Source organism: Plecotus auritus (assembly GCF_963455305.1).
Source record: "Plecotus auritus genome assembly, chromosome: 1".
Taxonomy (NCBI): Eukaryota; Metazoa; Chordata; class Mammalia; order Chiroptera; family Vespertilionidae; genus Plecotus; species Plecotus auritus.
This window is the reverse complement of record NC_137770.1, coordinates 198,447,750-198,472,221: the sequence shown is the minus strand read 5'-3', so window position 1 is coordinate 198,472,221 and position 24,472 is coordinate 198,447,750. Positions and strand designations below refer to the sequence as shown.

General features: G+C 39.0%; 2 protein-coding genes across 5 annotated transcripts in view; one reads left to right on the top strand and one right to left on the bottom strand.

Moving 5' to 3' along the window:
* The window catches only part of ART3 (ADP-ribosyltransferase 3 (inactive)), a 109,984-nt gene that overhangs the window by 4,592 nt on the left and 80,920 nt on the right, over positions 1 to 24,472 (top strand). The gene's annotated exons all lie outside the window — the stretch shown is intronic.
* Positions 11,254 to 13,592, bottom strand: LOC308239052 (C-X-C motif chemokine 10-like). The gene is made up of 4 exons (XM_080651596.1): positions 13,468 to 13,592; positions 12,822 to 12,948; positions 12,517 to 12,606; positions 11,254 to 12,062 (listed from the first exon to the last, which is right to left on the bottom strand). The coding sequence occupies exons 1-4, from the start codon at positions 13,526 to 13,528 to the stop codon at positions 12,029 to 12,031; spliced, it is 312 nt and encodes a 103-aa protein (XP_080507722.1). The 5' UTR covers positions 13,529 to 13,592; the 3' UTR covers positions 11,254 to 12,028.

Below are 24,472 nucleotides of genomic sequence, written 5' to 3'. Positions count from 1 at the left end.
TGTCATAGATGAGTTTTACCTATATTTGAACTATAAAATGTCATTATACATTATGTCCAATTTAATGTCTCATTCCTTTCACTAGATATTTGTGAGATTCATCCATGTCATGGATAGAAAAGTGATTCGTTTTAATTACTCTGTAGTATTCTGTTGTATGACTATACCTGAAGTTATATATCGAGTTGATGGGCTAAAATGAATGTTGCTGTTATGAATATTCTTGTGCAAATCTTTTGCTAATCATATATATAGTATCCCCCCAAAAAACGTATACACATTTTAACAGCTGATAACTCAATTTTGAAAATGAAATGTCTTTTAATAAATACTACCTTTATAATTATTCAAAGTATGTATACATTTTTTGGGACACCATATATATGCATTTCTGTTGAGTGTATTACTAGGAGTAGAATTACTGCTTCCACCAACAGTGAATGAGAGGTGGGGTTTTTTCTTTTATTCTTTTAAAAATAATCTTTAAAAATTTATTGATTTTAGAGAGGCAAGGGAGAGGGATGGAGAGAGGGAGAGAGAGAGAGAGAAAGAGAAACAGCAACTTGCTTTCCACTTATTTATGCATTCATTGGTTGATTATTATATGTGCCCTGACTAGAGATAGAATCTACAATCTTGGCATATCAGGATGACACTCTAACCAACTGAGTTACCTGGCCAGGGCAGTGAATGAGAGTTTTATTAATCCTACATTCTCACTTATATTTAATATCATCTGGCTTACTGTTTTCTTTTTATGTTAATACTAGAGGCCCGGTGCATGAAATTCATTCACGGGTAGGGTCCCTAGGCCTGGCCGGCAATCAGGGCCAATTGGGGCCTTCTGGCTGCCGGCCCAGGCCTTCCTTCATTCCACACTGCCCCCTGGTGGTCAGCACACATCATAGCAAGTGATTGAACTTCCGGTCTCCTGGTTGAACTTCTGAGGGGACAATTTACATATTAGGCTTTTATATATATAGATTTTGCTTTAAATTGCTTAGACATTTTTCATCCTATATAATAAAAGTCTAATTGCAAATTGTCCCCTTGGGTGGTCGTTTGACCAGTAGTTTGACTGGGAGACTGGGAGTTTGGCCGCTTGCTATGATGTACGCTGACCACCAGGGGTGGCGTGTAACATGGTGGGCATTGGCAACACGCTGCAACCTCTTGCCAGCTACCTCTCGCCAGTGGGGGTGATGGGATGGAGGTGTGGTGAGAATGCGGGTGTCCGCCAAGCTCACTCTCACTCCCCCTGCTACCCTGCCCCAGGATGCCAGGGCTCACGCTCTGGGGAAACCCCCTGCTCAGGTGCTGGGCTGCAGCCGCTGGGACCACAGAGGCTGATCAGGCTCCCAGTGGGTTCATGCTGGAGCCTGTCTGTGAGGTTGGCTGGGAGAGAGCACGCTGCCCCCCACCTCCCCCCAGCTTCTGTGTGGCACTGCTCGGTGGCCCAGAGGCCCATGCTGTGCCCCGGCCTGTGGCATTCGGCTGTGCTCACCGCATCTCCATGTGGGGACTTGGGTGCAGTGACTCAGGAGGAGGGGGGCACGCAGGGGCCCGGGGGCCCAGGTGCTGCCCAGGGCCCAGAGGTCAGCTGCGACCTGCCCTTCGATGCCAGACACTCACACTTCAATCACCAGCCAGGCCTAGGGACTGCACTCGTGCATGAATTTCGTGCACCGGGCCAATAGTTTTCATATAATACTGATTTCTGTTTATTTCTATATATAATACTGGTTTCTGTTTATTTCTATACGATGTAGATAATGCCATAGTTGATTGTTTTAAACTATTGCCTGATTTTATATAAAGTGTTTATTTAGGTTATTTGATCTCCCAACAATATCTAACTGTCCCAACCAAAGTTTGTTAAATTATGATTTTTATCCAGTTACAATCAGGTAGTAGCTGGGGCTAGAGTCATCTGGACACCTGAAATGGAATCATAGGCCTCCTCATGTGGCTTCTTTTTCCAGCATTATAACCCAGGTTATTAAATGGCTTTTGAACACTACTCTATGTGGCTTCTCTAGCAATATAGCCTAGTCCAGTGGTTGGCAAACTGCGGCTTATGAGCCACATGCGGCTTGTGAGCCACGGTTTGCCACTCTGTTGACTACTGAGTTTGCCGACCACTGGGTTAGGGGCTTAATCACAAGGAACAACAACAGCCTGTAATTATTGGAATCGAGAGTCTAGGTCAGTGGTCGGCAAATTCATTAGTCAACAGAGCGGCAAACCGCGGCTCGTGAGCCGCAGTTTGCCGACCACTGGCCTAGGCAGTGGCAGAAGCACCTTCTGCTGCCACCACTGCTGCTTTTGCTCCTTCTATACTTCCTCCTCTTCCACTTCCTTCACTTCTTTCCCCTCCATCATTTCTTCTTTTCCTTTTCTCCTCCCACTCCTTCTTTACTATGTAGTTGCCTTTACCATTGTCTCTATTTCTTCATACAGCTTCTGTTGACTTTTATTTTAGCCTGTCCACTTTTTACTGTCTACTGTTCTTTCATTTTATTCTGAAGGAAATACATAGTAGTATTTCCTTTAACATTTCTTATAGGGCAGTTCTAATGGTAATGAAGCTTCTGTTTACCTGGAAATATCTTAATTTCAAGAAGGATATTCTTGAAGGATATTCTTGAAAGATAGTTTTGCCGTAACCGGTTTGGCTCAGTGGATAGAGCGTCTGCCTGTGGACTGAAGAGTCCAAAGTTCGATTCCGGTCAAGGGCATGTACCTTGGTTGCAGGCACATCCCCAGTAGGGGGTGTGCAGGAGGCAGCTGATTGATGTTTCTAACTCTCTATCCCTCTCCCTTCCTCTCTGTAAAAAATCAATAAAATATATATTTAAAAAAGATAGTTTTGCCAAAAAATGAAATTTTTGGTCGACAGATTTTTTTTTTTCCTTTTAGTATCTTAAATACATCATCCTACTGTCCTCTTGCCTCCATGGTTTCTGATGGGACATTGGCTGTTAATCTTATTGAGGATCCCTTGTATGTGATGAGACACTTTTCTCTTGATGCTTTCAAGATTCTCTTTGTGAGTTTTGACAGTTTGACTACTATGTATTTCAGTGTAGATCTTTTTTGAATTTATTTTGCTTGGAGTTTATTGAGCTTCTTGGATGTATAGATGCATATATTCCATAAGATTTTGGAAGTTTGGGGCCATTATTTTTATGAATATTCTTTCTGCCCCATTTCTCTCTTTTTGTTCTTCTGGGGCTCACATTATGAGTACTATGACTTGGTGCTTTCTCATAGGTCCCTTAAGGCTTTATTCACTTTTCTTCATTATTTCTTCTGCTCCTCAGCTCAGACTCTATAATTTCAATGGTCTTATCTTTAAATTTGGTGATACTTTCTTCTTGGCCCCAAATTGCTAATAAACCCCTCGAGTGAATGTTTCATTTCAGTTTTTTTTTTTTTTACTTTTCAGCTCCAGAATTTCTTTTGGCTCCTTTTATTAATTTCTCTTTATTGATATTCTCATTTTGTTTATATATCATTTTTCCAATTGCCTTTTTGTTAAATTGAATTTATTAGGGCTACATTGGTTAATAAAATTATATAGATTTCAAATGTACAATTCTATAATACATTATCTGTATATTGTATTGTGTGGTCACCACCCAAAGTCTAGTCCCTTCTGTCCTCATTATTCTCTTATTTACCCTCTTCTACCTGTCTCCACCACCCTTTCCCTCTGATAATACCATACTGATATTTGTGTGTATCAGTTGTTTGTTTTGCTTAATATCTTCACCTATTTTACTTAGCTCCCAACACCCTCCCCCATTAGCTGTCAGTCTGTTTTCTGTATCTACCAGTCTGTTCATTTCTTGTTTGTTTGTCTATTTTGCTTGTTAGATTCCACATATAAGTGCAATCATATGCTATTTGTCTTTCTTTGAATGGTTTATTTCACTTAGCATAATACTCTCCAGGTCCATCCAGGCTGTCACAAAAGGTAAGATTTCCTTCTTTTTTATGGCTGAGTAGTATTCCATTGTGTAAATGTACCATAGCTTTTTTAATCCACTTATTCATTGAAGGGCACTTGGATTGCTTCCAAATCTTGGTTGTTGTACATAGTGCTGCAATGTACATAGGGGTGCATATATTCTTTTGAATCAATGTTTCGGGTTTCTTTGGATATATTCCAAGAAGTGGAGTTGCAGGATCATAAGGCAGTTCCATTTTTAATTTTTTTACTTCGTTAGTACATGAGCTTTTCTTAATAAAACATCTTTGCCGAAACCGGTTTGGCTCAGTGGATAGAGCGTCAGCCTGCGGACTGAAGGGTCCCGGGTTCGATTCCGGTCAAGAGCATGTACCTTGTTTGCGGGCACATCCCCAGTGGGGGGTGTGCAGGAGGCAGCTGATCAATGTTTCTCTCTCATCGATGTTTCTAGCTCTCTATCCCTCTCCCTTCCTCTCTGTAAAAAATCAATAAAATATAAAAAAAAGAATAAAAACGCCCAAAACACGTTCAATCTTTTTTTTTTTTTTAATATATTTTATTGATATTTTACAGAGAGAAAGAGAGAGGGATAGAGAGTTAGAAACATCGATGAGAGAGAGACATCGATCAGCTGCCTCCTGCACGCCCCCTACTGGGGATGTGCCCGCAACCCAGGTACATGCCCTTGACCGGAATCGAACCTGGGACCCTTGAGTCCGCAGGCCGACGCTCTATCCACTGAGCCAAACCGGTTTCGGCACACGTTCAATCTTAAAAAAATAAAATAAAATAAATAAAACATCTTTAAGATCAGAAGTCCTATTACCACACAGTTTAGAGTGGCACATTCATGGTTTAGTCTCAATTTATCCTTTATTCCATTTAGACAAATTATAACTTTGATCTCTGTTCCTCTCTCATGATTGCAAGAATACAGAGCATTTTTTATTTTATCTTTAAAATTCTTACTTTGTTTGTATCTTTACAGCATGTTAGTGATATTTACATGTTCCCTTTATTTATCACATTATACTTCTACTAAATGTATCTAAAACATTTATCACTTCCAACATAATAGATTTCTTTTTTGATCAGCATTACTTACAAACACTATTTTATCTGAATATTAGTATTCCCTACCTTCAATTGTTGGTGACATTTAGTTTATATATGTGCTTTCCTTCCTCAGCTAGATTATAATAATTTTGAGGTCAGGTATCATGCATTGATTGTTTTTGTTTACTTTATTGAATCTTAAAGATAACAGATGTACAGTAAATACTTATTAAGTTGAATTTGAATTGAGAATATTCCAGGAATCTTTCTCTTTCATCTTATATAATAATGTAAAGGAGGTCTTTAATTTCTAACAACAGAGAAAGTTTGTGCCTTAGTGGTTCTAGAGGTAAAAAAAAAAAAAAAAAAAAAGTGTGTTATTATGGTTAATAAAATAGCCTGGGTAGTCTTTGAAATTGTATAAATACCTTGGAAATAAGAACCAGTAATATCTTCTTTAAGGCCCTGATCATGAAGTCAGCCCAAGTTTCTTAAATAAATGCCCAAACTAGCCGGGTATTTATGTCTAGTGTCATTTGCATGTGAGATTACCCTGGCATGAAGCATGTATATTGGTGTTCCTATGGCCTGAAGTGAATGCTCTGCAAACCGATCTGGTCTTTTCAAGGTCTGTGATGAATTAGGACAGAGTCATTTATGGCTTTTAACATTTGGAGGTTATAGAACTGTGAGAATCTAGTAAAACCTGATATAAGTACATTTATACATTTTGCATATAGTTTTAGGGAAGTTATTGAACACTAAAAAATCACACATTCCAAGATAATACATTCTGCTCTGCTAATGATGGAATTGCAGAGACCCTTTAACTTTCAAGTTCAGTTTGATTTTTAACCTTTTTCAATTTATTTTTCTTCCCTCCCCCCCTTTACATTCTAAAGTTAACTGAGGGAGTTTCTTCCTTACACCTGAGTCTAGAAATGAAATGGCCAAGCTGTTCTGTTACTAGTTAGATGTGAGTGTCCTGGGAAAATGTTGGGTAATACGTAAACAACATACTTGTCTCTATCACAAGTGAAAATGAGACAAATTTTTCATTTTTTGGAACAAAGTGTCTCTTGGGATGAAACCCTGGAGGGTCTGGATTTCCCCTCCTCTTAATAGCTGCTGCTATTAAAGCATTAAGTTTCATTTTGAAACGGGCTTTATTTTTGAAAATCATATAAGCTCCTGCCTAAAACCTTAATTCACACAGGGGCTCTCATCATCTAGTAAGCTGTTTGCCAATACACATGTTAGATATTTTAATGGGAGAAGTTCACTATTCCTTCTGTTGCCTGTCTGGTGATTCAACAAAACTAATAAGCTTCTCTTTATTTTAAAGTTTACTTTCTCCTAAGGCAGTGGTCGGCAAACTCATTAGTCAACAGAGCGGCAAACCGTGGCTCGCAAGCTGCATGTGGCTCGCGAGCCGCAGTTTGCCGACCACTGTCCTAAGGTTTAAGGACTATCTCAGGTCTGTCCTTGGAGGGAACACCAATTTCCAAAGGAATCTAATAATGGCAAATGTCAGTAACTCATTTATTAATTCACTGAGTAAGTATTTATTGAACATTACTGTGCACCCACCACTCTTGTAGGTACCAAGGATACTGTGGTAAATTAGGTATATTTCCTGCTCTTGTAGAACTTTGTGGGGAATAGAGAATACAAAGATCTATATATATAAAAGCCCAGCGACCGAACAGCAGAACCACCAGAACGACTGGTCACCCAGTCGCTCTGACATGCACTGACCACCAGGGGGCAGATGCTCAATGCAGGAGCTGTCCCCTGGTGGTCAGTGCACTTCCACAGTGTGAGCGTCTGACTGCTAGGGCAGGTCCACAGCCGCTCAGCTGACCGAGATGAGTGGCGCTTCCACAGCGGGCTGATCCCCACAGGCCATGCCCCCCACCAGTGCATGAATCCCATGCACTGGGCCTCTAGTAAAGAAATAAATGTATATATTTACAGATAGTGGTAAAGTCTATAAAAAATTAAGAGGGTAAAGAGATTGAGTAACAGAAATGGTGCTATTTTTAACATATTGGTGAGGAAAGCATTTTCTGAGAAGGTAATTTGAGCAGAGACCTGAATAAAATGGAGTGAGTTATGTAAATATGTTTGCTGTGCTTGAGAAGCAATAGGAGGCCAGTTTGGGTGGAGTAGAAAGGTGGAGGGGGAGAGTAGCAGGAATGAGGTAGGAGAGTTATATAGAGGTTTACAGACTATGAGGAAGATTTTGGATTTTATTTAAAGTGTGATGCTATACTATTGGAAGGATGAGACCAGGGGAGAGCCACAATCTCATTTTTAGAAGTATTATCTTGGCTGTTGTGTATAGAATAAATGGTAGCCGGCAAGAGGTAGCAGGAAGACTAGTAAAAGCCAACACTATTATCTGATGACCTGAAAATATCCAGTAATAGTTTAATGATGTTTAACACAAGCCACTCATTTTTAGCCTAGCATGGAGAAGGTCTGGTATGTATATAACTGTTTTCAGTTCAAATCTTTCTCAGATATGAGTAATTTAATGAAGGTCACTGAAAACGTAAATCCTAGCCTTTTAAAATTAACAATTATATTTAGTGTCTTTGAAAATTGGTTTCCATTTGCTTAAAATTTTCCTTCTGATAAAAATTGGTTTTTATTTGCTTAAAATGTTTCCTTCTGATTAAAAACAGTAAAAATGTTCTTTGTAGAAAATTTGAAAAATAAAGAGAAGCAAAAAAAAATAAAATCACTTATAATCCTATGATATAGGAATTTTTTCTGGCATTTTAAGTTTTCTTTTTTTCTTTATTGATTAAGGTATTACATAAGTGTCCTTATCCCCCCCCTTTGCCCCCCACCTTCCCCCCTACTCATGCCCTCACCCTCCTGGTGTCTGTGTCCATTGGTTAGGCTTATATGCATGCATACAAGTGCTTTGGTTGATCTCTCCCCCTTCCCCCACACTCCCCTACCTTCCCTCTGAGCTTTGACAGTCTGATTGATGCTACTCTGTCTCTGGATCTGTTTTTGTTAATCAGTTTATGTTGTTCATTATATTCCACAAATGAGTGAGATCATGTGATATTTATCTTTCTCTGACTGGCTTATTTTGCTTAGCATAATGCTCTCCAGTTTCATCCATGCAGCTGCAAATGGTAAGAATTCCTTCTTTACTGCAGCATACTATTCCATTGTGTAGATGTACCACAGTTTTTGATCCACTCATAAACTCAAAATGGATAAAGGACTTAAACATACGACGGGAAACCATAAAAATACTAGAGGAATCCACAGGCAGAAAAATCTCTGACATATGCCGAAGGAATTTCTTCACTGATACTGCTCCTAGGGCAATGGGAACTAAAGAGAAAATAAACAAATGGGACTACATCAAAATAAAAAGCTTTTGCACAGCAAAGGAAACCATCAATAAAACAACAACAAAGCCCACTGCATGGGAGAACATATTTGCCAATGTTATCACTGATAAGCATTTAATCTCCAACATTTACAGGGAACTCATACAGCTTAACAAAAGGAAGATAAATAATCCAATCAAAAAATGGGCAACAGACCTAAATAGATACTTTTCGAAAGAAAACATAAGGAAGGCTAAAAGACATATGAAAACATGCTCAAAGTCACTAATCATCTGAGAGATGCAAATCAAAACGACAGTGAATTACCATCTCACACCTGTCAGAATGGCTATCATCAACAAATCAACAAATGACAAGTGCTGGCAAGAACGCAGAGAAAAAGGAACCCTCGTGCACTGCTGGTGGGAATGCAGACTGATGCATTTCCTCAAAAAACTAAAAATGGAACTCCCATTTGACCCAGTGACCCCACTTCTAGGAATATATCCCAAGAAACTAGAAACACCTATCAGAAAGGATATATGCACCCCTATGTTCATAGCGGCACAATTCACCATAACTAAGATTTGGAAACAGCCTAAGTGCCCATCATCAGATGAGTGGATTAGAAATATTTTTTAAATTAACTCTTGACAGTTATTTATCTTAGCAACATTTCTGGAAGTTTGCAATTTCTACTTTTCTTTTATAAATGAGGACACAAAGGCCCAAGTGGAGTTTAATGACTTGTTCAGAATCACCAGAGTAGTTATTGTCATATTCTTATTGCTCTATTGAGGTTGTCAGCCAGCCCTTAAAGAGAGGGAGAACATTGTCTGTCAATTATTAAGCTCCAGAAGTAGAACAGCGAATTAACTAAATATGACATGACAAAAGAAAATTAATAGACAGAAATACAATCCTTTCCCCCTTTCCATTCTTTGTAGGCCAGTGTTCTTAGGTCAGGTTGCAACATTTTGATCATTGTGGGCCATATATTTCCCTAGGAAAAGAGATTCTTTCCCTGAGATTTATAACAAACCATACAACAGTAGATGTTTCCATTTAGCACTGTGGGCATCAAATTTTATTTACATAGAACATGGTAAACTTTCTGCCCAGAAAAGGAATAATTCTCACGTCTGACCTGACTTCCCTAAGAAGATAACCTTTTATTTTTAAAGTATCTGTCTGGACTTCTTCTGAGCTAGACTTTTGCACAAACCTTGTTTTCTGGCTTTATTTTAATTTTTAAAAATATCATTTTATAATTTTTCTACTTGTGGTAGAGACGAATACACTTTCCCTTACAGTGTCTATCCTGCATTATAATGAAACTAGAGGCCCAGTGCACGAATTCATGCATGGGTGGTGTCCGGCCAGTCCACCCTGATGGGGGCCCATCAGGCTGGGCTGGTGGGGGGAAGGGGCCTCGGGCTGTTGCAAGATCATTTTTGAAATTCATCTATGTTGTGTACAGTTTTACTTCATTTATTTCCACTGTTGTATAATATTCCATTGAATTAACACACTGTAATTTACTTATTCTATTTATGGGCATTTGGCTTGTGTCAAGAGTTTTGCTGTTATTAACAGTGCTGCTGTAACATCCTTATATAAGTCCTGTGCAAGAATTTATTTCTGTAGATACATAGCAGTAGAATTGCTAGGACATAGAGTGCACACATGTGAAATTTTATAGGGTCATACCAAACTGTTTTGCAAAGTTGTCATAGCTATTTCCTCTTTCACCAGCAGTGTGTGTATGTGTGTGTAGGGGGGCATTCCTCATTGCTCTGAGTCCTTTCTAACACTTGGTATTATTCAACTTAAAAAATTTTGCCAGGCTGGTGATATGAAATGGTAAACCATAATGATTTGAATGGACATGTCTCTAATTAATGAGGTTGGACATATTTTTAAAATAATATATTTTTATTGACTTCAGAGAGGAAGGGAGAGCAAGAGAGAGATAGAAACATCAACGATGAGAGAGAATCATTGAGTGGCTGCCTTCTGCATGCTCCCTACTGGGGATCAAGCCCAAAACCTGGGCATGTGCTCTTGACCAGAATCGAAGCCCAGACCCTTCAGTCTGCTGGCCCATGCTCTATCCACTGGGCCAAACCAGCTAGGGTGAGGTTGGATATCTTTTCATAAGTTAAGGGTGTGTGCCTTTTCCTTCTGTGAAACTCCTATTCACTTCTGTTTTTCACTTTTCAAATGTTATCTATCTTTTCCTCTTTTATTCATAGGGCTTTTAAAATATATTCTTGATACTAATAATTTGCCAACTAAATGAATTTTAAATATCTTCTTAGTGACTAAGTGGATATGGGAGGTGGGGGAGAAGAAAGAGTCTCTGCTTTGGGTGGATGATGGTGCTAGTAAACTAGGGACTGTAATAGAGGAGGGGAAATAGATCTGGGGGATAAGGGAATTAATTTAATATATTTTGGAGTTTGATGTTCTTATGGGATTTGCTGGTGGAGATGTTTCATAGAAAGTTGGCTTTAAGGGTCTGAAGCTCAGGACGCGTCAGTTATGCCACATCAGTTCTGACGGAACCTTGTATGATGGGCCTTTTAGAAGAATACAGTTAGGAATATAGTAATTTCATTTTAAAACTTAAATTAATTTAATATTATTTTATTTTTTCCATCACCATTTATGCCCTGTATGCCTTTTTCCACCCCCGCCCTCCCGCAGTCACCACACTGTTGTCCAGGTTCTCTCTCTTTTAGGAATACGGTAATTTTTAAACTCATTTGTCCTCTACCCATCCCAGCTTCTCTAGGCTATGGATTCTCCAACTTAAGCATCTCATGAAATAAATGTCCCAGTCAAATGACCCACCAGATACTTCATCATAGTTGTAATTAGTTTATTACTTTTTTGGTCTCTCCAGAGAGCACATCATTTTTATTTTGAAAAACAACCAGCATATTTGTCTTACATGATATACAAAGAAAATACCTAGATTTAAAAATTTCTTCCTTTGCTCATTCATATGTAGAATTTATACAAGTTATTTTATAAATACTGAAAACAATGTAAGAAACATATGTCTAAGAATTCTACTTTGTATAGTCTTTCATTAAATAATACTGTTTCCACATACATTTTCAGACATTTCTAGCTTCTATGTATTTTAAATTACATATGTACACACACACACACACACACACGAGCATACAACCACCAGAAGAATCTGAGCCCCTTTGAAGGATGGCAGTAGAAGCCCAGGTAGTAAAGATCTTTCTTTAAAAAGCATATTGAATTATCATTTCGATTGCATTCTTCTTAGTTATTTGAGATTCTAAGAACTTTGGTAAGCCCAGAGGCAGAAAGATCCCTTACTAACATTTAAAAGGTATCAAAGGTGAAGAAAGCAGGGCTAGGATTTGGCACATTCACTAAGAATGTGGCACCTAAGCATAGCTTATAATATAGTACCAGGGCAGAGTTACTACTGAAGAGCTCAGGATGATGAACCATCCACCTCCCTGCAGGAATAATAGCAGCTAATTTGGTGACTGGTTCATCACCTTTTAGGAGAACTGCAATCCAGGGACAATTTGGGCTTGGCATATACTGTATGTAAGGAACTGATGGTCCATCCTTATCAGCAGTGCAGTGATTATGCTTCTCTCTGTGTTTGAGATCTTTTAGACCTGTAAGAGAAAGAAAGAATAAAAGTTTGAAACTCTTAACTCTGGCTTCAATCTGTGTTCTACTTGAAACTTACTGATTTCATAGATAACCCCAAGTCCTCAGGTGAAGTGTGTGGTGAGCTTTCCTGCTGCTACACAATCATTGTGGATTATAGGTGTTCCTTTTTAAGGCCAGGAAAGGCTTGGGGGAAGTTTGGCACCGTTGCTTGGATAGTTATAGCTCTGCCTCAAGGTTGAAGTGACTTGACACTTTTAGAAAGGTAGTCAGGGTAACTTTTGATATCACAGAGATGGCACCTTGGTTTATAAATAACTGGAGGCAGAGGAGAGGGCATGTTGGTAACACACTTTTAAGCCAAGGATCCCACAGAAAAGCTCAATGCAAATATTTCTAACTTCCCAAGATTGGACATTTCTTAAAGGACAGTTATGCTGCAAGCAACAGCAAACCTACCTTTTCTTGTTAATTGCTTTCAGTATATTCTTGATGATCTTAGACTCTGGATTCAGACATATTTTCTCCCCATTCTTTTTCATTGTGGCACTATGGAAGTAAATAGGAGTGAAAATACATAAAACATGTTGGGTCAATAAACAGATGGAATATATAGTTTTTAAAATATTTAAGTTTCACTCTACATGTTCCCCTTTGCTATACAGAAGTCTTAGAATCATCACAAACCCTTTACTGCTTTTGTGATCAATACATACTTTTATGTGATTACAGCCAGGGAAATTATCATCAGATATTCTACTCACATGATCTCAACACGTGGACAAGATGGACTTGCAGGGATCATTTCAAGTTTTTCTAAGGACCTTGGATTAACAGGTTGATTACTAATATTGATGCAGCTACAGCGTGTAGTTCTATAGAGAGGTATTCCTGCAGAAAAAGAGACAGGTACAGCAGGGGAGGTTAGCACAGTTTTCATCTTAGGCATCTGATGTGCTTAACAGAAACTATAATCCCCTGTCATCACATAGTCAACCTGAGAAGGGATTATTCCATTATAAAACAGCTCTGAATGATTAATTAGTCAATTATCTGAAAGAATGTAATTGCAACTTGTTGATTTTAAGATTATATCATTGAGCATAGTTCATATGATTAATTAAGCTAACTAAGGGGATATCTGTGTCATCTTCTCTCTCCTCATTCCTTCACATTTTCTGTCTATCTTTCCTTTCCCCTTCCCCTTTTGCTCCTACCCTCCTCCTCCTCTCATTTATTCCACTTGATTCTCTCATTATTAACTCTGTGACCAGAAGGAATCTCGGTTCATTTACCCTTCATTCATAGGCAGGCTGTAAAACTTCTGCAAATACACTATTTCTATATTTGTAGAATTTACACCCAGTTCTATTTCTGACCTTACTTTAAATATCCCTTGGTGCTCCTTACCTTTAGTTCCACTCAGAGTCAGAAGGATGAGGCAGAAAATGAGAACAGCTCTTTGGTTCATGGTGCTGTGACTGGAGGTTCCTCTGCAGTAGGCTCAGAATGTCTATGCAGTTGAGGAATGTCTCAGAAAACACGGGGCTAGGATGCGTATTTATTTGTAAAGGCACATTTCCTCTCTAACTCTGATTGGATAACATTACAGTTGACTCAGCAAAACCTGCCTTCTGTTCCTTGGGGAAGTCCCATGTTAAAGAATTGAAGGTATTATTTATATTGATTATGGCTTCTGAGTTATGGAATTTCCCTTCAGTTTCTCTTTTCCATGAAAGTGAGTTAAGTTTCACTTTCCAGATCATGAACTATTTCTTGAAAAACAGAACTTCATTGCATGTAGAAGTAATTTTTAAATGGATCTTTGATTTTCATCTTAAACCTCCTGAAAAATAAAAATGTCAACTTAATCCTCAAGTTAAAGGCCTGAATATAGTTTTAAGATGAGTATGTCTTAACATTGTGATTTTTTTTTGGTGTTTTTTTCTTTTTCTTTTTTCCTATGACACAGGTATCAATCAACATTATTAACCCCATTTTAATAACAGGTTAAGTGAAGATGGGAGAATTTAAATTTACATAATTTGCTACCAGGTGGCAGGGCCACAATTAGAACTGGAGTCTTCTGACCTAGTTCCCATTTTTACACCTGGAATGTGAAGATGAAAAAAACTTGGTCTTTGTTCTATGACAGTGATTTTCAATGGGTGTGCCACAAGAATTTTTAAAACACACAATACCTGACTATTTAGTCAGGGGCACTGACCTCTTTTTCCTTAGATTGTCAAATTAAAAAATGACAACCTGCCCAGCCAGCGTGGCTCAGTGTTTGTATTGACCTATGAACCAGGAGGTCACCATTTGATTCCCGGTCAGGGCATATGCCTGGATTGGAGGGGGTTTGATCCCCAGTGTGGGGTGTGTAGGAGGCAGGCAGCCGATCAATGATTCTGATCATTGATATTTCCTTTTTTTTTTTTTTTCCCTACACGGGATGGTTGATCTTGAGCCTGCAGGTGTAAGACCCCCCAGAGGGAGACCCTTACTCTATCTCACGGATCGACAGCAACCCCAATCATCCGCAGGAGGCGTCACTTGATGCAAACAGCAAGAGGCTTTATTCCAGCGCGCTGGGGCTCAACTCGTAACTCACATGGAGCGAGAGGTTGAACCCCGAGCAGAAAGTCTTACAAGTATATATAGGCAAAAACCATACATTGGGGGGTTACACATGTGAGGGGGGAAGAGAGGACAAAGTCGCCAGGAAATTCCAACAGGGCTCGTTAATAACATGTTTAATGACAGGGCCTAAGTTTTCAGTCAACAGTCCCATCCGGTAATCTCATGTCCTGCTTTTCTTATCTGTCAGAGCACTATTTGCTCTGTAGGCTCTTAGCTTGGCGCTGTTTCCTGGGACAGGTTTAAGGCTCTCGTTCCCATCACTGGGAGACCTTGGAGATTTAAGATAAAACGGACAGCTGTAAAAAAAAAACACTTTACTCTTTCAGTTAGGGTTTGCTTTTTTTCCTGAAGCTCCATTTTCTATTGTTGCTTTTTAATCTCTGGAGTTAAGAAGTTCAGGATTTGCCCAGATAAGATAAAGTAAACAAAATTCTTTACCTTTCACAGGGAGCAAGCTGGTTCCAGACTTCTCCAAGTCCACATTTCTTTGCCTCCAATTCTTACGTGTCCAAAGATAGGGAACCACAGACACTCCTTTGTAGGAAGGTTTAATATTGTGTTTTGCAGTTATAAGGCATGATTAGGAATATCTTATATTTATTCACTTTATGGATTTCAGAGATATCATTTACTTTCTCATTTTATTCCTATAATAACCCTGTGAGAAGTTAGCTTCATTTTATATATGGAAGGGTAATCTTAGAGGTTAGATAATTGTATTAAGTCATACAAAGGCTGCCATCCATTTATTCTAACTATGATGTTTTTTCTCAACATTTATTTTAAACTTCTGTAATTACTTTTAAAGGCTAAGTGATTTTTAAAAATGGCTCTAATCAACTATTAAAAATTCCTCAGTAATAGCAATTTTTCATCTTTTGTAGGTAATTCTAATTTTTTAAAATATATTTTATTGATTTTCTACAGAGAGGAAGGGATAGGAAGAGAGAGTTAGAAACATTGATGAGAGAGAAACATCAGTCAGCTGCCTCCTGCACACCTCCTACTGGGGATGTGCCCGCAACCAAGGTACATGTCCTTGACCGGAATCGAACCTGGGACCCTTGAGTCCGCAGGCCGACACTCTATCCACTGATCCAAACTGGTTAGGGCTAATTTTTGGAAATAGTAAGTTAGCCAGGCATTGCTCTATAATAAAATACTATAAAGTAATTGGTTTGGTCTTCTTGAAGAAGGTTAAAGATATGAAACTTACAAGTGTCAAATAATTCCAGAAATGTTTTGGCTATTTATAACATCATTAGAATAAATGAATAGCCGCTAACATAACTATTTTGATGGAAAATAATACTAATTTGGATAATTGATTTCTGGTGTGTTAGTAAAAAAAAATCATGTATTATAGTCAATAAAAACATCATAACATCAAGAAGGGAGTAAGAAAAGGATTCATAGCTATAATAGGATTATTACAAAAACAAAATATGCTTTTTGAAGAAATACATTTAAAAGAGGGGCATATGCCCTAGCAGGTTTGACTTAGTGGATAGAGCATTGGCCTGCCAACTGAAGGGTCCCAGGTTGGAGTCTAGTCAAAGGCATATGCCTGGATTATGAGCTCGCTCCCTACTGGGGAGCATGGAGGTGGCAGCTGATTAATGACTCTCTCTCATCATTGATGTTTCTGTCTCTCTCTCCCTCTCCCTTCCTCTCTGAAATCAATAAAAATATATTTAAAAATAAATAAATAAAAATAAAAGAGGGGTATTAGTAGAGACAGACCTTGGGAGAACAGGATGGAAACCAGTTGATTTAAAGGTGGGTACAGCTCTAAGAAGACTGACAAGTGCAAAGCAAAGGGAAAAAAGTATTAACCATTGAACTGATAATAGTGACAACTGAAATTAGCACTATTCCAACTGGATGACAGATTAGGGCAAAACTTTGTGTCCTATCTTAGCATTAGTACTTGTCTGATTATTCACAGCAGATAATATCAGCAGGAAGTAGGTGATACCAATACAGTAAAATTTGTTGGGCCTGATAGCAATGTTCAGCAGTATCCAAGTATGGTTGTGTTCTTTGCAAGGGATTGGTAACAGGAGATGCAAGATGAAATACTGTTCCAAATGCAGGCATTACTCTACAGTGGGAAATCTGATGCAAGTGATACTTGGAACCTCAGAAAATATCTGGGAGGTCTTTTCATAGTCAACTAGGCTGAAACAATGTAGATCTAGGCCAGGGAAAGGCAATGCTTAGGCTAGTGTAGGATTAGGCTAGTGTATCTGTCAGTTTCTGGCCCAAAACTTGATGAAGAGGCCAAGATAAAAGCCCATATCTGCAAACTGGGCACACATAAGACTTGGAACCTCAAATGCAGGAACTCTGTCATCAGAACAACGAATGAATTATTGCTTTGGGCAGGCAGAAATTGCTAGACTGCTGAATTCCAGGAGCTTTTAAATGGGCAAATCAGTGAACTTAGCTGTGGGAGACTAAAAAGACAAAAGGAAAGGAAATGAGTCAGTGACTAATACAACCCAGAAGATTTTCACCCAGCAAAGAGGCTTTTTTCTGACGAGGGAAAGGCTTATAAGAAACAGTGACATGGAAAAGGCATTCCAGTAGCTGCTTGTGCAGAATAAAAGTTGGACTGTGGGTAAAAATGCCAAAAATCTTCAGAGCAATGTCTGACATTATGGATGAAAGAGGCTCTGAACAGTTCAACATTAAACAATAAAACAGATACATGGTGATAATTTTGCTTTTCTTAGTATCTAAGTTCTCAGCTAAGATGTTGTCTGTATAAGCAAAGAGGAAAGTTGAGGCAGATACCTGCTAAGTGGACTAAATATCTGTTATTAATGAGAAAATATTTTTATTTAGTTGATTTTTATTAAACACTAGAGGCCCGGTGCACAACATTAGTGCACTCGGGGCGGGGGTGGGGAGGGGACGTTCCTCAGCCTGGCCTGCAGCCTTTAGCAGTCTGGGAGCCCTTGGGGGATGTCCGACTGGGGCCTAAACTGCAGTCGGACATCCTTAGCTTAGCACTGCTGTGGAGGCAGGAGAGGCTCCCACCACTGCTGCTATGCTCCCCTGCCGTCAGCCCAGCTTGTGGCTGAGCATCTGCCCCCTGGTGGTCAGTGTGCATCATAGTGACAGGTCATTCTGCCAGTTGTTCTGCTGTTCGGTCGATTTGCATATTAGACTTTTATTATATAGGATATAATTGTCTTTCAAATAAGACTTAAAAGATACAATTATACTATCTTTTCTATTTACCCATGTGGTTCTCTGTACTGATGCTCTAGGCCAGGATCTTCAAACTTTTTAAACAGGGGGCCAGTTCACTGTCCCTCAGACCGTTGGAGGGCCGGACTATAGTTTAAAAAAACAACAACTATGAACAAATTCCTATACGCACTGCAGGCCCGGGACGAGTTGGCTGCTAAGCAGGACAGGCAGCAGCACCCGGCGGGCCGGATAAATGTCCTTGGCAGGCCGCATGTGGCCTGCGGGCCGTAGTCTGAGGACGCCTGCTCTAGGCTTATATTTTTTTCTCTCATTTAAAAAAAATTATCTTTATTGTTGAAAGTATTATAGATGTTTGCTTTGTCATCCTTTTGTTAAGTTGTATGAGTTCCTTATATATTTTGAAAATTAACCCCTTATCAGATGTTCATTGGCAAATATGTTCTCCCACACACTGGGCTCTCTTTTTATTTTGTTGGTGGTTTCTTTTGCTATTCAGAAGCTTTTTATTTTGATGTAGTCCCATTTGTTTATTTTCTCCTTAGTTTCCTTTGCCGTAGGATATGTATCGGTAGACATATTGCTTTTGACATAGTTTCTTAGTATTCACTGATCTGAGTCTAGTTTTGAAAGGAAATAGAAGTTAAGGAAGTATCCCATCTTAGTTTCAGTTTCCAATGCTGTTGGTTAATTTTTTAAGCTTTTAATTATGGCATCAGTCCAAAAGAAAGAGTCTTCTTATAGACCCAGGGGGAAAAAATGCTTTCCGAGAAACTAAAGTGCTTAGAAGAAATTTCCTAAAAAGCAATAGAAATTCAGTGATTTCTGTAGACTGGGAATCCCCTCAGCTAATATACAATAATTCTCCTTAGAAAGTATGGGAGAGGAGGGCAAAGTTTTCCCTTTCATCGTTTTCACTGAGCTCCCACAAGATTCCCTAAGCTCACAATGCCTATAATACTGGTTACATACTTTTGAATTAACCCTTCATAGCCAGCCCGAGCAAAGGCCAAAGTGGGGATGGACCCTTACAGTTGTCATTCTTGGCAGAGCTGAGAATAGCTTCTGATTTTAGATCATGCAATGCTTTGTTTTCCTCACACTTGATGGGTTGATGAAATGGGCTGGGAATCTAGAGATATAGTATACTAGAGGCCCAGTGCACGAAATTCGTGCATGGGTAGGGTCCCTAGCAGCTGCCGTCTGCCAGCGGGGGCCTCCCTTCCCTGGCTGCTGGGTGCCAGCCAGGGCCTTCCTTCATTCCGTGCCACCCCCTGGTGGTCAGTGCACGTCAGAGAAAGTGATTGAACTCCTGAGGGGACACTGCATATTAGGCTTTTATATATATATATATATATATATATATATATATATATATATATATATATATCTGTATCTTACTTGCTTTGTGATTTTGGACAAATTCTTCGGCCTGTTTATGCTTCAACTTTTTTTGCAAATGTGCATCATGAAGCCTAACCCATCCACCTGCCAGATTGCTCTAAAGATGACAGGAGATTAAAAATGTGTTTAAGCCCTAGCTGGTTTGGCTCAGTGGATAGAGCATTGGTCTGTAGACTGAAGGGTCTCAGGTTCAATTCTGGTCAAGGGTTGCAGGCTCGATCCCCAATGGGGGGCGTACAGGAGGCAGCCAATCAATGATTCTCTTTCACCATTGATGTTTCTATCTCTCCCTCTCCCTTCCTCTCTGAAATCAATAAAAAACTATTTTTAAAAAATGTGTTTTCACATGTCTAAATGAATTTTCCACTAGCTGACATTTCACAAATATAGCCAGCTTTCTGATCAAGTGTCAGCTAATTTTTTAGGTGCAACAAATAATATTTTCTTTCTAGATGATGCAGTTATTCATGTAGTAAGATGTATCTCTTATTTTATAGCAGTCACTAGCTATGGCATGACTCTCAGAACTGTGGGTTGAATGAATCATGCAGCATTTATTCTTAAAATTTTTTTTTAATTAAAAAATTTTTCTAATTACAGTGGAATCTAAAGAACAAAATAAACAAACAAAATAGGAATAGACTCATAGATACAGAAAACAGACTGGTGGTTGCCAGAGCTAGGTGGTTGGGAATCTGGGTGAAAAAGGTGATGGGATTAAGAAGTACAAATTGGGCCCTGGCTGGGTGACTTAGTTGGTTAGAGGATCATCCTTTACACCAAAGGATTTTGGGTTCGATCCCGTTGGGGAGCATATGGGAGGCAACTGATCAGTGTTTCTCTCTGACATTGATGTTTCTCTCTCCCTTTCTCTCTCTAAAATCAATAAAATAAAATAAAAACAAATCCTTAGGTGAGGATTAAAAAAAAAAAGTACAAATTGGTAGTTACAAAATAGTCATGAGGATATAAAATACAACATAGGGAATATAGTCAATAATATTGTAATTACTATGTTTGATGCCAGGTGGGTACTTGAAATATCAGCGGGACCACTTCGTAAAGTGTATGATTATCTAACCACTATGCTGTACACCTGAAACTAATACAAAATAATATTGAATACAGCATTCACTCTTAGGAAAGGACTTATTTAAGTAACCTGGCTTATCCTATATAATAAAAGCCTAGGTGGCATCACTCCCTTGTGCGATGCCGTCACAAGATGGCCACCACAAGATGGTTGCACGCACAGCGGAGGAGGGGCCCAGCAGCCACTCCACATGGTGAGGCCTGGAGATCCTGTGGCTCTGTGCAGCGTGGAGGAGGCCAGTCTCGGCATCTCTGCCGCCTCACATGGAGGCGGCAGGTCTCGGCGGAGGAGGCAGGTCGCAGCAGGGGAGGGCAGTTGTGGGCGATCAGGCTGGCAAGGAGGGCAGTTGTGGGCCATCAGGCTGGCAGGGGAGGGCAGTTGTGGGCCATCAGGCTGGCAGGGGAGGGCAGTTGTGGGTGATTGGGTAAGCTGGAGAAGGCAGTTGGGGGCAATCAGGCCGACAGGGGACCAGTTAGGCATCAATCAGGCTGGCAGGGAAGCAGTTGGGGGTAATCAGGCAGGCAGGCAGGCAAGTGGTTAGGAGCCAGTGGTCCTGGATTTTGCGAAGGATGTACAACTGCAGGGTCGGGCCTAAACCAGCAGTCAGACACCCCCCGAGGGGTCCCAGATTGGAGAGGGTGCAGGCCGGGTTGAGGGACACCACCTCCGTGTGCAAATTTTGTGCACCGGGCCTCTAGTCTACAATAAATAGAATTAGACTGTGAATTTACAAAACAAGATGAGGATACCTATTTTTTTACTTCTTTCCATTGTACTGTAGGTTGTAGCAGGAAAAATAAAACAAAAAGAGGAAATTAAAGCCATAACAATTGGAAAGGAAGAAATAAAATTTTGCAGAAAAGGTTGCATTGAAAACCCAAAAGCATTTACTAAGTTTTAAAAATAATAGCAGAATTTATCAAAGTGGAATGATAGAAGGTCAATGTATTACACTTTCTACATCAGTAACAAATATAAATTATCTTTACAATAGCAATAACAAATACTTAAAAATGTAAATACTTAGGAATAAAAGTAAAAGGCAAGCAAGGCTTGTTTGCAGAAAATATAGATGAATTTTTCTAAACTAATGTCAAGTAAAATAATGTTCAGATTAAATACAGAATGATAACCCTTTGATAAAACTCAGAAAGGTAAATATTTTGTTTAGGTATGTATATGTAAATAAAACTATTTTTAAGAAGCAAGGGAGTGATGGTTGTACAACAATGTGAATGCACTTAATGCCACTGAACTGTACACTTAAAAATGGCTAGGATAGGTCCTGGCAGGGTAGCTAAGTTGGTTAGAGCAGTGGTCGGCAAATGCATTAGTCAACAGAGCGGCTAATCGCGGCTCGCGAGCCGCATGTGGCTTGCGAGCCATAGTTTGCTGACCACTGGGTTAGAGCATTGTCTTCATATGCCAAGGTTGCGGGTTTAATCCCTAGTCAGGACACATACAAGTATCAACCAATGAATGCACAAAGAAGTGGAATAACAAATCAATGTCTCTCTCTTTCTCTCTCTCTGCTTCCCTTCCTCCCTTCCTCCCTCCTCTCTCTTTCTATAATCAATAAATAAAAATTTTAGATAGTAAAATGTTAGGTTGTGTGTATTTTATGAAAGCAAGGGAATAATAAACACAGAATTCAGGATAACAATTATCTTGGGGTTGGAGGAGCAAGGAAAATGGGATAGGGAAGGAACACAGCTATATCTTAAATTACTGTTAATGTTCCAGTTCTTGATTTTTTGGGTGGTGAGTTCATGGGTCTTCATTATATTACAAATATATAAATATATGCATGCATGTATCAGAGATGACAGTGTATATGTCACCAACTAAAATAATGATGAACTCAAATCTACACCTGAGGTCCATTAAAAATTAATTTACCATAAAATCCTCACTTCAGAGAAATAGTAAGTTTTAGTTTCCTGGTTCCTCCTTGGAGAAGTGCCAAAGAAATGTGGCGTAATTATGCCTCTACTTTTCTGAGTCAGTTTTTATTTTAGTAAGAAATATTGGATGTTTCCAAAATCTCTGTTAAATTGTAGCAATATTTTGGCTTAACAGAGTGATTGATAAGTTTAAATCAGCCTACTCTTCAGAGAGGGTCACTGAATCCAGAGATCAAATAACTGAAAGGAGAGAGAGATGGGAAGATTATGGTCAGTGAATTAAATTGAATAGATGAGGTGATAGGAGATAAAGCCAGAAGATAGGCAGAGAAGAGGGAAGAAGGTGGGAATTGGTTTCCTTTCCTACATCCCCACCATGCCACTGTATTTCTCTCTCTCTCTCTCTCTCTCTCTCTCTCTCTCTCTCTCTCTCTCTTCACTCTTTTTCTAAAAAAAGTATTTTTATTGATTTCAGAGAGGAAAGGAGAGGGAGAGAGAGATAGAAACATCAATGATGAGAGAGACTCATTGATCAACTGCCTCCTGCATGCCCCCCCACTGGGGATGGAGCCCACAACCTGAACATATGCCCTGAACAACTACTAACTACTGAGCAATACCAGCCGGGCTTTACTCTTTATTTATTTCTTTAACTCTCTTCTTTCTTCCTCTCTCTTCTTCTTTTTCTTTTTTCTCTCTTTTCTTCATGTCTCCAGTAGGGCAGGATGACTATGGAATAAGATTCATTGACAAATCCCCAAATAGGTGGTCTCAAGTTATGCATTTTTCTTAATACAAAGAGTTTGGAGGATAACTACTTTCCATATTAGCTGTCTACATGCTGCTTAATATTGGAATTTCTCTTATTAAAAATACTATATTAAAATGAATACTATATGCTTTTTTTGTGTGCTAGGCTGTGCTTTTTAAAAACACTTATCACATTTGATCCTACAACTACTCTAAATAAGGTGTACCTATTTCTTAATAAGTTAAAATGGGATTCCATAACAAGATTTGAATTCAGGTAGTCTAATTTCAGAACCTCTTAACCACTCTACTAATACCTCTCTGAGCTGCTTTTGTCATCAGCCTCAATTGACAAAATCTGTGGCACCAGTCAACAAATCAGGGCACCTGGTCATCTTAAATTTGTAGCATCAGTTGTCCCTCAGGAAGAAGCAGATTCCCTTGCTGAATCTGCCTCACCAGGATCAAGAGTAGTGTGTATCAGACAGGGACCTGGAAGGAAACAAAGGGTATTCAGTTGGAATTTTGAAAGGAATTTAATGACAGTTCTACTTATAGAAGTGTAGACAAGATTAAAGAAACCAACAAGGGGTGTTGAGAGTATCCAGTGGGAAGCAATTATGATTTCTTAGAAACAGGCAAGGTAAGGAAAAGATGTTATTGCAACCTAGTGATAAGCCCATTACATATTAAATAACATTTGCATGAAAAACAACTGTATTTTATAAAACAAAAATAATTTAGTAAAAAGAGTAGCAAGCTTAACAGAACATAGCAGGACTCTTATATCTACTACTGTATTTGGTTTGTTGCAATATTACATGTAATGTAGGTAGGCTCTGGGAAACTTCTGAGAGAATGTGAATAAAAAAGATCACCAGCATCTTAATATTATTGTGAAAATTTAAGTTTTGACTTTGTGGACTTTTTGAAAGTATCTCAGGGACCCTTAGAAGGGAGGGGGAAGGACTGTCACACTTGGAGAACTGCTGTTCTATAATTTAATATAGTGTAGTGTAATCTGTGCACAGTCATACTTGTTACATACTGAACATTTAAGACTACTACTACAAAGCACATGGATGATATTCAGTGGTTATATTTATTGGAACCCTTAATGCAAAATAAAAAAAGAACAGTAATAACAAAAGAAATTAGTGAAAAATATAAATGATTCACAAGGCTGTCACTGCTACAAATTGGAAAACCACAAATATTTGAAGCACCTACAAGTGTTCTAACAGCGTTAGTCAATACAACACATGCCAACTATACAAACATGAAAATCACTATTTAACTAGAAGACCACCTCATACAGAATTTGGTATAAACCCTTTGGTTTCTGGTGCTTAAGGCACCAAGAATCCTATTCTACTAGAAATATTGAACACCTGCCATGGTA

Bases quoted from the DNA above. Each gene is read 5' to 3' on its own strand.
- LOC308239052 (XM_080651596.1), bottom strand. From the start codon at position 13,528: ATGAACCAAAGAGCTGTTCTCATTTTCTGCCTCATCCTTCTGACTCTG. The intron at 12,949-13,467 runs GTAAGGAGCACC...CTTTTTCTGCAG, and splicing joins GACTCTGAGTGGAACTAAAG to GAATACCTCTCTATAGAACT. The intron at 12,063-12,516 runs GTAGGTTTGCTG...TTTCTCTTACAG, and splicing joins AAAGCAATTAACAAGAAAAG to GTCTAAAAGATCTCAAACAC.